The sequence below is a fragment of the Sorghum bicolor genome, chromosome 1 (assembly GCF_000003195.3).
Source record: "Sorghum bicolor cultivar BTx623 chromosome 1, Sorghum_bicolor_NCBIv3, whole genome shotgun sequence".
Lineage (NCBI taxonomy): Eukaryota > Viridiplantae > Streptophyta > Magnoliopsida > Poales > Poaceae > Sorghum > Sorghum bicolor.
The window spans coordinates 66,374,399-66,388,234 of record NC_012870.2 but is presented as its reverse complement, the minus strand read 5'-3'; the positions used below and the strand labels follow the sequence as shown (position 1 = coordinate 66,388,234).

Below are 13,836 nucleotides of genomic sequence, written 5' to 3'. Positions count from 1 at the left end.
GGACGGTCTATTAAGTAAACCGGACCGGTGTAGGCTCTGGTTCGGTCTTTTATCGGTCCAACCGCCGGTCCAGCCGGTCTAAATAACTAGACCCTGCTGCCGTTCGTGCATGCCACATCGGGCGAGCTTCCTGCTGCGCTACCACAGCCAAGCAAGTGGCACACCACACCACTGGAAGCACTTGTCACCATACTACATGTGCGTCTACAAAGTTACCAAAGTAACGATAGAGTTTCTGATGACCTGGGTGACCTACCCTTTAGCGCTAAATTAGATTTCTGATACACCCATTCTCCAAGGAGATCGAAAGGTAACTTATCAAGTTAAGTAATACAACCATGGATGCAATCTTGTCAAAAAAAAACATGGCTGCAAAATAATACCCCTTGAACAAAATAATCTGAAACAACCTATAACCAACAACGAATATCAGTGTAGCTACACCTATTTCCCCCTCACTGCTTCTCCAAGCCAAATCCCTAAACAAGATTTCTCTACAGAAAATCTATGGTATTTACATTATCAGGGCCACATTACCAATCTTCTCAGGTACATGACCCCGTGACAAACAACCAATAAAGGGTTTACAGGTTAGAAGCATGCTCAACAATGCACATTGCCTTGATTTAGCAGCTTTTATTTATTCTAATTCCCAAAACACAGTATAAAAAGTCAGCTTCTATTCCAAAAAGAGATGGATGTCCATCCCATCAGTCAGCTCTTAATCTTAAGATCTCCTTCGCTGTCCTCTTCCTAAAATATTCCATGTGTTCCTGTGCAGAAAGAAACAATTCTTTTGGGTAAGTATCATTCTGCATAATCACACCAAAACAGACAGATCTTTCAGGTGGGCATGTGGTTATACAATGTTGATAACTAAAACAAGCATCTTCATGCAGGTAAAAAAGGTTGGCAGAATAGTCATTTTGGTCCCTCAACTATTACTCCAGGCTCAATTTTGTCCCTAAACTTTCAAAACGACTGTTTTAGTCCTCAAAGTATACTTTTAGGTTCAGTTTCATCCTAGAACTATGAAGATGGTCGTTTTAGTCCTCAAACTTTGTATTCTGAGCTCAATTCATTTTAAAACTATTAAAGTATATTTTGTTCTTTAAACTTTTATTTTTTTTAACTCAACTTCGTCTACGTTGTACGTGGAACGCTGCACTATTGCACATCATTAGCTCCAACACCACCAGCAATTGAAGATAGAAAAATAATATTTATCCAAAAACTCTTTCATGGCCATTGATAATTCCAAGCTGTTATTTTTAGTGTTACCTTATAATTGTACCATTTATATATATCCAACTAAATTGATATTTGTGGGAGCAATTATAGTTACATCGAACACTATTTATTCTTCAAGAATACATGGATATATTGAAACAATAGCAGATCTATAATTTTGATGATTTATGGATGAAATTATGCTTAAAATATAATGTTTTATTTTTGAATAAACAAAATTGAGTTGAAAACAAAAAGTTAAATGCACTTTGGTAGTTTATGGATGAAACTGAGCCCAAAATACAAAATTTAAGGACTGAAACGATCATCTTCATAGTTGTAGGATAAAACTGAGCCTAAAACTAAAGTTGACCAAAATGGCCGTTTTAAAAATTTAGGAACGAAATTGAGCCTCGAGTAATAGTTGAGGGACCAAAATGGCTATTGTGCCTAAAAGGTTCGTATGGTCAAGTGCTAGACCTAGTCTGCTAAAATTTTAGTAAGCATGTTCACCCACCTGACTAAAAGACAGGGGCAGTCCTCTGCTGTGGAAATCAATGTACTTGAGCATAAACATACCGCAGTCCCACCTGTTACATGAAAAGGTCATTTCGTCACCTACATTTCCATCACATGTTACAATTCAAAAAAAAAAGCTTCTGCTAGATATAGTTATATATTTTTTTGCATCTTTTTCCATCAACACAACTCCATAAGTTTCCCTATTAGTACTTGGGTCACAGAAAATACTCTACATATGTCTAGTGGAAACCACATTCAGTGGAGGTATGGAACCATTTTGGTGTGGCACGCATCTTAGCATGAACTACTATTTCATAAATAAAATGTAGTCGCATAATCACACACACATACCTTTCAATTTAGGAAGATGCGCGAAAAAAAAAACCCTTCAAGTACAAACTATATATGTTGACAGTACTAAAAATGACAAGACCAAAGTAAAATAGAACAGCATAAAAAGTTTTTATTCACTTAAAACTACCCATACCATTGCTTCTAACACATTTGACTCTATAGTTAAATTCTATGGGTGCGACGAAATTCCATAGTTCCATGAAATACATGGAATGAATTCATAAAAATTACACTAAGTTGAAGTCATCTAAGCAAGGAAGCCACACACTAACTAGCCTACTGAAGGGTACACGAGTTAGAAGGAAAGAATCATCATTACTATAAGCAAGACATACCCATTCTGCTGTAAAGGAATACCATCTACTAGCTCTTCATGCCACGAACTGGTGTTGATTACTCTGTTACTTTTGTCCTTCACTTCCTCTGAAATATATCGAGCCTACATATGAAAAACACATGTATCATTAACTCACCACGCTGATTTAACATACAAGCCTACCAACATACCCAGCTAATTTTTACTTTGATTTAGAATAGATTAGGTTGGAGAACAAGGACTAGAGGTCAGGCTGGGCAAAAAAAAAAAGACCGAAAAACCCGAGACCGAGACCGAACTACCCAAATTCTCAGTTTTCGGTTTTCAATTCAGTAACAGATTTTCATAGACCAATCTTTTAATCTTGTCGGTTCCTTGTCTCGAGTACCCGAAACACGAAAGTACCCGATTTCCAATACCTATCCCTCGTATGTTACCTGCTGTCCCTATCTCCGAAGCATCAAATCCTATGTTAGGCAGGCTGAGCCTCATCCTTCATCCATCAATCACCGTGCCTATCCTGTCTCTAAGCGGCTGCACATGAGGACCAACCTTCACGCAGGAGCTGGGGCACAGGTGAACACCACCACCCCAGGCCCCCAGCAGCACGGCGAGCCATAGCAAGCTAGCAGCACACGGCGGCTAGGCGCAGGTGCAAAATGACGCCAGCATGCAGCAGCACAAGGGGCCAGCCTTGAAGGGCGAGCAGCACAGGGGCACCGCCGCACCGACGGGCAGCACAACGTATTGTGGGCGTCGCAATGCCCAGTGGACCGCAGCAGCACAGGATTCAGGTGAAGACGGTGCACCTGCGAATCTAGCGGAGACGGCGACGGGAGCCTATTGCGCGCTGTCTTGCTTCTCGGTGTTGTTCGGTTAAACCCGAGAAACCGAACCAATAGCTCGGGTCGGTCCATTGGTCATCGGGCACAACTTTGGTTCTCATTTTGTAAAACCCGAAATAAAAAACACCAAAAAAAACCGGACCGAAAATTCAGTTAAAGCCGAATGCCCACCCTGAACTAGAGGTCTCAAGGATCATGTGAAAGTGCATAACAGATGTGCCGAAGTCTAACAAACAATAGATGTATATTGCACATCGGTTAAAATTGGTGAATTGCTAGACTTAGATGGCTATGGACTTTGGCGCATCTATTAATAGAAAGAAATGCTCACATAAATAAGGAACAATAGATGTGTAGTTAACAACACTTCTCAAAGAATTAGCATGCAAGAATATAAGATCTAATGGGCACAGTTATCTTGCTGTCAAAGCTGGAATTTATTTTTTAGGCCAATTTTTATTCTGGACAAATCAGTTATGCTTACCAGTACTCTTGGTACATTATGATCCATGCCACCAAGGGAATCAAGATACTGAAACGTATTTTCCTTCATGTTTATAATTGCTAAACACCAATGTACATCTTTATGCACAGGGACAAATATCTATAAAAAAAATCAGAAAGCACCATGAGATACATGCAAGCCAAACAAGAGTGGAAACAAGTAACAAAAGAAAAACAAAGTAACATTTACATTACTTTATCGCATTCAACGAGTTCATATCCCAACTTCTTATGGGAGGTCCATCTTTTAACAGATTTGTAGTCATAACCATTTTTTCCACAAGCAAGCTGAGCAATATTCAGGAAGTCAGTAAGGATCAACATTCATAGGGTAACAAATTTTGTCCATGAATAAAAAACCAAAGGCACAAATGCAAGGCAGAAGTCCATGTTATCAGTGGAAAGGGGTTTAAACAAAAGTGAATATAGCTGACATACAGAGAGGTCCAAAATGTGATTTCATTAAATACAATTTGGCTACACCCAAACCAAAAAAACAAAGATACATCAAATACATCAGTCTAAGGAACCAAGAAGGCAAAGTGGCAAACAACTCAGAGGTTCAGGAGGGCAGTTATATCTAATTTCTATATCCACAAATGTATGCCACCATGACAAATATGTAACCAATTTTCCTAATTAGAACGACCACATACCATTATAGATTGGTCACAGTAAAACTATAGCAACTACCATGTATATATAGTAATGCAAGTTCATAACTGATATAGATTTGCGCAGAATTAGCAGTCAAAGGTACAACTTGACAACTAATTCTCCAAGCGCTACAATATCCACACATTTATAAATATAAGAGGGACTAATACTCAATGTAATATATGAATCACCACAAAACTAAACTATAATATGGTACCATTCAAACTTGATTATGTCATCTATAATTCTTATTCTTATAAGAATTAATACTGAAAATTCAAATCAACAATTCAATGTCAACTAGTTCATGAAGAAAAAAACAAAAAACTTCTACAGGGAGAATATATGCAAACACATGCCGATCTTAGTATGGAAAAGAGATGTAAACATCCTGCAGATGCAATATTGAAGCATAAAGAAGAATACAATCTAACCTTCTTATAAAAGAATGTATTAAAGAAATGGCATTTCAGAAACCTTATTGGTTCTCTTATCTCTCTCTCCTTCAACAATTCAAGGTACAGGTTAATAACCTACAAGTATGAGAATATTTATCATGATCAAGCATGGAAACATGTAATCACTCAAACTTGTCAAGGATAGAATCAGTGAAGTGTGTTTAGGATATACAGCGGGAGTATGACCTCATCATTCAACCAGCAACGGGGCCTCAAGCACTGGAATTTCTCTTTGCTAATCTCAATGTTAGATGGTTCATGCAGCACTAGGACTTTGCTACTGAAATGAGGAAACCAGGGCACTCAGTTAAGCTTATATGGAATATAGAAAGCTTTAAAAACATGCAAGCAAGGTCGTGAATAAGTACCTCGGGCCTCTACCATAGAAACAGTCATGAAGTTCCTTTTCCTCCTCAGCAGTGAGAGGTTTAAACAGATCCTAGAATAGTCAGTAGTTAGATAAAGCATAGAAAATTGGTGCAGAGCTGCCATCAAACATGTGCATAAAATGGTCAGTAGCTTTTTATATAGGTAGGCAGTTTCATCGAAATCTTTAAAAAAAATCATTCATGCCTCTTCTAAGTTATTTATCAATTAAAAGACCATTTAATCATAGAATTGTTGAAGCTTGCAGCTAGAAATAATTTCAAAGCAACTCAATGAATTTTCTGTTCCAGAGCACCAATTCCATATAAGCCCCATTATCAGTGCAAGATGGAAACTTGATCACACTCATCTTTTTTTTCTTCCAAGTCACCTAGCATGACAATAGCAAAGCAGAGTATAAAAGGGCCAAATTACCTCCTTGACAGCCTTGTCTGACTTCCGTATCTCAGAAAGCTTCTCCCCATAGAACTTCACATCGGTCCCTATTTCCTCCAACCTCCTATTGCGCTGTGTAGCCGCCTGGTGTGCCTCCTTGTAGTAGGGCTCCGTTTTCTTCGACTGCTGAGGCTTCACCGCCTCCGCCTTCAACGTAGCCTTCCTCGGATCCGTAACCCTCTTGTCCACCAAATGCAGTCGCGTCCCCGCCTCCTCATCCATGGCCACCGCGAGACCCCGCCGCGTGCTGACCCAGCGACTGAAGAGCCCCAGCCCGTCATCACTGGGCCAGCCGATGGCGCTGGAGCTGGAGATGTAATTGCCCATGTCGAAAGCGAGGAACCTCGCCTCCGGTGGTAGCTGCAAGAACCGGTGGAGGCGCTGGCTTAGGCGGGTGTGGCTCTGCGGGCCGTTGAAGTGGCGGGGCAGGGGGGGAGCGTCGAGCTGGCGCTTGCGGCTGTAGTGTAAGAGCGCGGAAGCCGAAGCGGTCATGGCCAGCAGGAGACGGCTAGGCCATGGAAGGTGGTGGCTACAAGGAGATCATGCCCGGAGCGCAAACCCTAGCAGGGGGTTTGGTTTGGTTTGAGCCCGAGCTCGCAGGGAGGAGGGGAGAAGGCGACCGGCGAGGCGGGGAGAGGAGGGAGGACGGACGGGGGCGGGGGGCAGACGGGGCGACGGGCACCCGATGCTCCGTTTTTTTTTTTCCCCACTCGAGAATTGGGAAATGGCAAATAAGTCCTCGTATATGGGAGAGGACGAAAGTTTTTCCTACACGGCCCGTGAGGCCCGGCCCATGAGTTACATCACGCGACTGTCAACGGTCAGTCGGTCACTCCTGTGTGGGCTCGTGGCTTCGTCCCCTCCTCCACGCGTTCCCGCGTGTTAGGCCCTGTTTAGTTTCCACCTAAAATTTTTTCATCCATCCCATCGAATCTTTGGACAGATACATGGAACATTAAATATAGATAAAAAAATAAACTAATTACACAGTTTAGTTGAGAATCGCGAGACGAATCTTTTAAGCCTAGTTACTCCATAATTAGCCTTAAGTGCTACAGTAACCCACATATGCTAATGACAGATTAATTATGCTTAATAAATTTGTCTTGCAGTTTCCTGACGAGCTATGTAATTTATTTTTTTATTAGTTTCTAAAAACCCCTCCCGACATCCTTACGACACATCCGATGTGACATCAAAAAATTTTCGTTCCCAATCTAAACAGGCCCTTAATGAACGGGAAAAATCCGTCCTTGACAACTTTTAAAAATACATTGTCAACCTTAAATCGACTGACGATTTTGTATAGGTTATTTTTAAAATCTAACTCGTGTGGTCACACCCTCTTTTTAGGATAGGTTTTTTAAAAAAAAATATTGATAACTATATTGCGCCGCGTGCACCGGTGCGCAAATTTGCCATGGTGAAGGTGTGTGCTGACAAGGCTGCCGTTCTCGCGCTAGCCGGAATAGGGCGACAGCCACAACAGTTGGCGTGACAGGGTTGCCACAGGTCTTCTCCAATGTTGTTTTCTCATCTAAATAAATACTAGTAGTTCAACTCTAAAATTCACAAAACTTGCGAGCCAAAACATAAAAACCACAGTACATAGAAATTATATAAAATTATAACTGCAACATAACAACAAATATATCACATGTATATTTATAATAAATAAGAAAATATAGGGAAAACTAAAAGACACTAAAGAATAAGACACATACATTCCACTTTGCTAACATACACAATGCAAATTTATATATATTTTTATAAAAAAATTTGCTCCCCAAAAGTGACCCTTAAGAAATCAACACTCTAATCTAATTTGAACTTCTTACATGGTAATAAACTTGTTTTTTTTTTTGCAAAATTGGTAATAACTTATATGATATTACTTCTTCCATAGACCATATATCGATATTGATGAAGAGAGTCGATGTATGCTAGTATGAGGAGACTTTTTTTTAGAATTATATAGTTATAATGTAGTCTGTAGATGTCCACAACACTCTAGAACAAAATGTAAGATCGACTCTCTAACTCTTTACATCATAGTAGAGAGTCAGTACAGCATACACCATCACCTTGACAACTTGTAAGTTGTCGACTCTCTAACTCGCTAGCATGATAACGATAGCCTCATCATCATACACCATCACCTTGACGAATTTACCGTGTTAGCGCATATGGGTATGATAGTGCTATCTTATCACGTCATGTTATGGCGTGACTAAACCGATTAGATTCAAAAATATTTTTTAGAATAGATTATTTTAGAAAATATTATTTAAAAAGGAAATAAAAAATCACGATTCCAAAACTATAGAACAACAATAAATCATTCTAAGTGATAGGTTTCATGAATCTGTTCCCTTCCATAAGTATAAATCCAGTATGATCATGTATCGCTAGGTCATACAGTTATTTATTTACCATGCATATAAGGAACCAAACAACATCTGTTTTTTTCCTTAGCTCATGCAATTTCACCAAAGACTCTTTTTTTCTGAAATATGATTCCACTCGACTTGCATCGTATGCAACCGAACCCCTGTCCAGCAATCAAACACACGCTATACACCTCGTTGCTGTACTCCGGTTTTCAGTCTCGAGCACTAGACACTAGCTGTTGGTCGTCAGCTCATCACATTGTCACAAACGGCATACTCCTTCAGGCTTTACTTTCTCTTTTCCTTATTGGGCTAGTAAGTCAGCATGTGGGCCGCTTGGTTATATCGGGCTAAAGCCCCAAGACCTGTGAACTATATGACATTGCTGTGTGGATGGTTGGGCGGACAGCAATAATAATAAACCAAATTTCACTTCTCTTCTTCCTCACGAGCTCTCCCTGCTTGAGGCGGCTCCGCGTGCTCCTGGCGGTGCCTATACGCCGGCAAAACCTCCCTTCTTCCGGCCGAGATCGCCACAGACATATATGCATGGGGGTGTAAAACGAGCGCTCACAATTTCAGATGGACGCGTGACGACCGAAGCGAATCGAATTGAATAGGCAAATTAAAATACTGTTCCTAGATGGTGACACACACACTACAACATGGATGGCGCCGGAGTATATATTATCGTTGTATCTAGCTGGGTATATCAAAATAAAATATCATCATGCTGAGAAACACACGGAGTTAGGCCTCGACGACAATTAGTTGAAAAGGGCACTACTAGCTAAAAAGGGAAAAGAAAAGGGCACTAGCAGTAGATATATATGCATGTATGGTGACGAGAAAGTTACAAGGAATGGTACGAAAGGAAAAGTTCACGATTAGGTTCTTGAATTGTACCACGTTTGTGCATATATATACTATATGTCTATATATGTGTGCATGGTGACGACATGGACAAATATTTCTAGTCGATCCAGAGCTAGCAGTGCCTGGCTCCATTGTTTTGTGTTAGCTCGCCGTACGGCCGGCTTGCTTCAATTAAATTGTCTTATCCACCTGTTTCCGAGATACTTAAGTTCACTTTGCACATAATTAACGCGCGAAAGTGCAAAAGAGTCCTTGAAAGGTTTCGAAAGTAAGAGTTTAGTAGCAGTGTTCATCATCAGCATATATATATATATATATATATATATATATATATGCAATTATCCTTTTGTCCTTTCAGAGATGCCCCCACATCTGATCAAAAGTAAGAGTTTAGTAATAAGAGATGTGCAGTACGTGAGCACACAACTATCGTCGGTTAAGTTCTTAACACGTACTGTACGTACGGGCATGCTTGAGCATCTCAGCTGGGCCAATAGTTTCAACGGTGTGTCCTATACTATACTGCTAGGATAAGAGTAACAAATTTGGCAACTGACATTATAGTGTTGGGTTCGTCAACATCATCTCAGAGCTCCATGTTGCTCTAGTTTAATATTTTGCCGCGCCCAAACGATGATACCAGAATATTAATCTGCTGTATATATAAAGCCATGTATCTCAGCCTATTGTTCGCTAATTTTTGCGAGAGAAAAATATTATTGAATGATTGATAGATTTGGCAGATAAACTCAAGCGAACAGACTTTGAATCACTTCGACACAGTAAGGGATGAGCACAAAGTATATACGTAGAGGAGCATAACTGCATATAGCTAGTACAGTATCTCTGAATGTACTTTGTGCAGCAACGTAAGGACTAATAAGCATAGCATAATTAGTCCCTCACAATTGCCGGGTGCTCTTATTAGCTGACGAGATATTGCAGTTGATTGTGCGCACGACGAGCACCAACGTCTTATTACCAACTTACCATACAATACAATTTATTACTATATACAAGTGCAAATGTTAGGTATCATCATTTGGCCATTCGCACTTGCGAGCAAACATTGTGTCCCATAAAAATACTTTAGAGCAACTCCAATAGTTTGCTAAAAGTACTTGGCATTTTAGGATTTTTGCCAAAACCATAAAAAATAGTCTCCAACAAGTTGGCAAACCTACTTGGCAATTTTATGAGCTTGGCAAAATTCCCCCTTCACTTGGCAAATATGCCAAGTCCTCCATCGCTTGGCATTACGTGTATCCCAATTTGCCAACTACTTTTGCCAATTTGTTGGAGGCTCAATTTTGTGATTTTGGCAAAAATCCTAGGATGTCAAGTTCTTTTGCCAAGCCCAAATAGCAAACTGTTGGAGAATGCCTCTTTTTTTCACTTGGCATTTGGTTTTGAGACTTGGCAAAACTATAGATTTGCCAAGTGAGTTTTAGCAAAGTGTTGGAGTTGCTAATATCGTTGTCCAAAACAACTTAATTTTTTAGTAGGGAGGAAAAACATCATAAAACACTCATCGCTTCGGTATCGATATCGTATACAAATGTAATTTTTAATCATTATTTTGAACGCTAGTATAAAGCAAAATTGCAATAATGTTATGAAAAACACCTTTATTTTCATAATAAAATTAAGAGAATTTTTATAATGGTTGTAAGAAAATAGATTGCTCACGAGAACCGATCCGATGGCTAAAAAGGCAAAGGAATCAAGAGGAACCAATCGAATAGGCACCAAGTGCATACTAAACGGTGGGGCCATATTCACTAATTGCGTACTAAAATTGGTGGGAGGAACCCACTAGGATAATTCTATTTTTGAGATTTGTTTATGTAATTAAGGGTAGAATGATAACCATATACTAGAAAAATAATGTCTGACTAGTATACGGATGATTGAATTGAATTGAAGTAATATAGTTTGTTTTAATTCCTACAAAGGGAGTTCATTTCACGATGGAAAGGACAATGGAAACTTGCAGAATCGCCTCAAACTCCAAAAATATGAGATATATTTATTCTATTTAATTCCTTTTACAAGTACGTAGCAAAAAAATATGAGATATATTTATTGAGATTCTAAAGATAAATGGGACTGTAACGTGACATGGCTATGTAGCGAAAACTAGGTTCAGCAAGATGCTCAAGGATGGTTCTACTTGCAAACTGTTGTTTGATTTTAGAAATTAGATTTATAATTTGGTTGCATAAATCTTCTTGCAGTAGTCTGACATACAAAGCATAGTCAGAAATCATCATAAGTTGGCTCTTCTCGAGGAACTCCATGTTCGTCTCCGAGTACGACTCTAGGCAGAGGTACCGGGTGGCGTGCTAGAACGCTTTAGAGCGCGGGTGAGGGCAGGCCACCGGCGGCGTCGCTCCACAGGGACGAGGGCAGGCCGACTGCAGCGGCGGCGGCACCGCAGGAGGACAAGGCCACGACGCGCGATGGCGAGGGCAAGGCGGCTACGGTACTACGTGAGGGCGACGGGCGGCGACGCTATGGGAGGACGAAGACAGACACGCGATGGTGAGGGCGAGGGCGAGGCGGCGGTGATTGAGAGTGCGAGGGCAGGGCGGCAGCCTCGCCTCTATCTCCTGGGCGAATGTGTCCAGGTTTAGGTGCGTATGGGCGCTGCAAGGGGTTGCGGGAGGAGGAGAAGCATAATTATCGTATTGAACTTCCACTTCCACTTATAAAATTAATTAGAGCTAATTAATTATTTAGGAACCTATGTATCGTCGAGTTTTGATATAGTCTAGGAACTAAAAATATGCATGTAATGACGGAGAGAGAAACGTTGGACGCTTTAATTTGCTCTCCGTTGATTCTTCGAAAAAAAAAGAAAGAAAAAGACAAGAGATCATCGGCATGTACCTGCAGTGAACGGCCACCGTAGTGAGTCCTACTCACCCATGCATATCCAATACGGTGATATGGTTGTAACTGCATAAAAAAAAAACGGTGATCAACGGTGGATCTGACGGGAGGCTGGTTTCAATTTTCAACGGTCGTGTGCATGGTTTCAGTTACTCCGGAGTACTTCCCAGCCGGGATTAGCGATCGTTCTCTCTCTTCGTCTTGCTCAGCCAATGAGATTGCGCAAAGCAGCCAGAACCGCACAAAGCATTGACTATATGCAAGCCAACTTGATAAGCATGCATGAAACCCCAATCAAATGCGGTAATTCACGTATATTAAACAGCCGACGAAAGCGATCCCCTATCTACCAAAAAGAACACATTATTTAGCTCCTCGACGTGTATGTCATCTCCTACAAGTGCACTTTAACTAACCGAACAATTTAGTACGTAAGCCTAAGTGTGTGCAAATTGCAAAGCTCTCCTCTAGTCCTCCCCTGTTTAGTAGTAGTGAGTTGTATATATATACATAACTCATATACACATAGTTGCAACTTGCAACAGCGCTCGATAGTCAGCTAGCTAGCTGCTAGTGGTAGCTAGTACAATCACATTTTGAGGTGCAAGTGCAATGTGCACCAGCAGCTTGAAGCTGTGGAGGGCGATGGTGAGGGTGCACTCGGCGTCGTCGCAGGGGCTGGGCCTCGGCGCGGCCGGGCCCGTCGCTCCACCACCTGATCATCACCAGCCAGCGGCAGCGGCAGCGGCGGCGGTACGGCCACGGCCACGGCGGGTGCACGGGCAGCCGGAGGTGTTCACCATCTGGATGAAGTCGCTGGTTCTCAACGGCAGCGGCTGCACCGTCTACGACTCCGCCGGGAGCATCGTCTACCGCGTCGACAACTACGGCGCCCGCCGCGCCGCCGACGTCTGCCTCATGGACGTCGCCGGCAACGTCGTCCTACAGATACTCAAGAAGAAGGTGACCAAACTTATATTTATTAATTAGATAGCTAGAGAGCTCTTCAAAGAACGTAATAAATATAATCTGACACGCGAGCTTTGGTCTCTTATTTGGTTGTTGATTGATCTGGCAGAAGCTCGGGTTCGGGAGGAAGTGGGAGGGATACAGGTGGGCCGGCGACCAGGAGCAGGAGCAGGAGCAAGAGCAGGAGCAGGAGCGGCGGCGGCCGTGGTTGAAGGTAGCCAGGGCATGGGCGTGGCGCGGGCCGTCGTGCTGCACCTGCGACTGCGAGCTCGGCCTCGGCGGGAGCGAGTCGACGACCACGACGACGACGACCGTGCGCTACAGGATGGACGACGGGAGGATCGCGCCGGCGCGCGGGGCCAGGATCGTGGACGGCGCCACGGGGCTCGCCGTGGCCGAGGTGAAGCGGAAGACGACGGCCGAGGGTGTGGCGCTGGGCGCCGACGTGCTCACCCTGGCGGTGGAGCCCGGCGTGGACCGCTCTGTCATCATGGGGCTCGTGCTCGTGCACGGCCTCATCAACCGCGCCATGTGATGTGAGACACAGACACTGATCAGCAGATGGATACTAATACGTACAGTATATTTTCATGAGAGGAGGAGAGTGGTCCCGTATTTGACTACAAAAAAAGAGAGATAGCCACTTAAAAGAAGTAGTAATTACGGAAAGGAAGAGTGATTATGTATAATAGGAGGTGATCGTGATATTCACTTCTCTTTAGGCGTTTCTTTGTTTTTGGGAGTACTGCATTGTAGTTTTCCAGTTTACTGTACAAATGGATGTAGATGATCAAAGTAGCAGTAGCTTGCAACGGGTATGATTTCTGCGGGTTTGCATATATCAGCCGATTCTGAGGGATACTTCCTCCATACTCATAAAGAAAATCGTTTTAAATAAGATTTAAATTTAACATTAAGAATATAAATTATGAACAACTTCCAAATTATTAAATTTAAAAATATAAATAGATTTGCTTTGAAAAATACTTTCATAAAAA

General features: G+C 41.9%; 2 protein-coding genes across 2 annotated transcripts; one reads left to right on the top strand and one right to left on the bottom strand.

Moving 5' to 3' along the window:
* LOC8082302 (ubiquitin-like-specific protease ESD4) lies at positions 324-6,414 on the bottom strand. The gene is made up of 9 exons (XM_002465246.2): positions 5,688-6,414; positions 5,255-5,325; positions 5,073-5,166; positions 4,863-4,961; positions 3,967-4,059; positions 3,752-3,871; positions 2,442-2,545; positions 1,748-1,820; positions 324-773 (listed from the first exon to the last, which is right to left on the bottom strand). The coding sequence occupies exons 1-9, from the start codon at positions 6,198-6,200 to the stop codon at positions 711-713; spliced, it is 1,230 nt and encodes a 409-aa protein (XP_002465291.1). The 5' UTR covers positions 6,201-6,414; the 3' UTR covers positions 324-710.
* On the top strand, positions 12,418-12,892 carry LOC8082826. The gene has a single exon (XM_021451627.1). It carries the CDS (start codon positions 12,482-12,484, stop codon positions 12,857-12,859), a length of 378 nt encoding a protein of 125 aa, XP_021307302.1. The 5' UTR covers positions 12,418-12,481; the 3' UTR covers positions 12,860-12,892.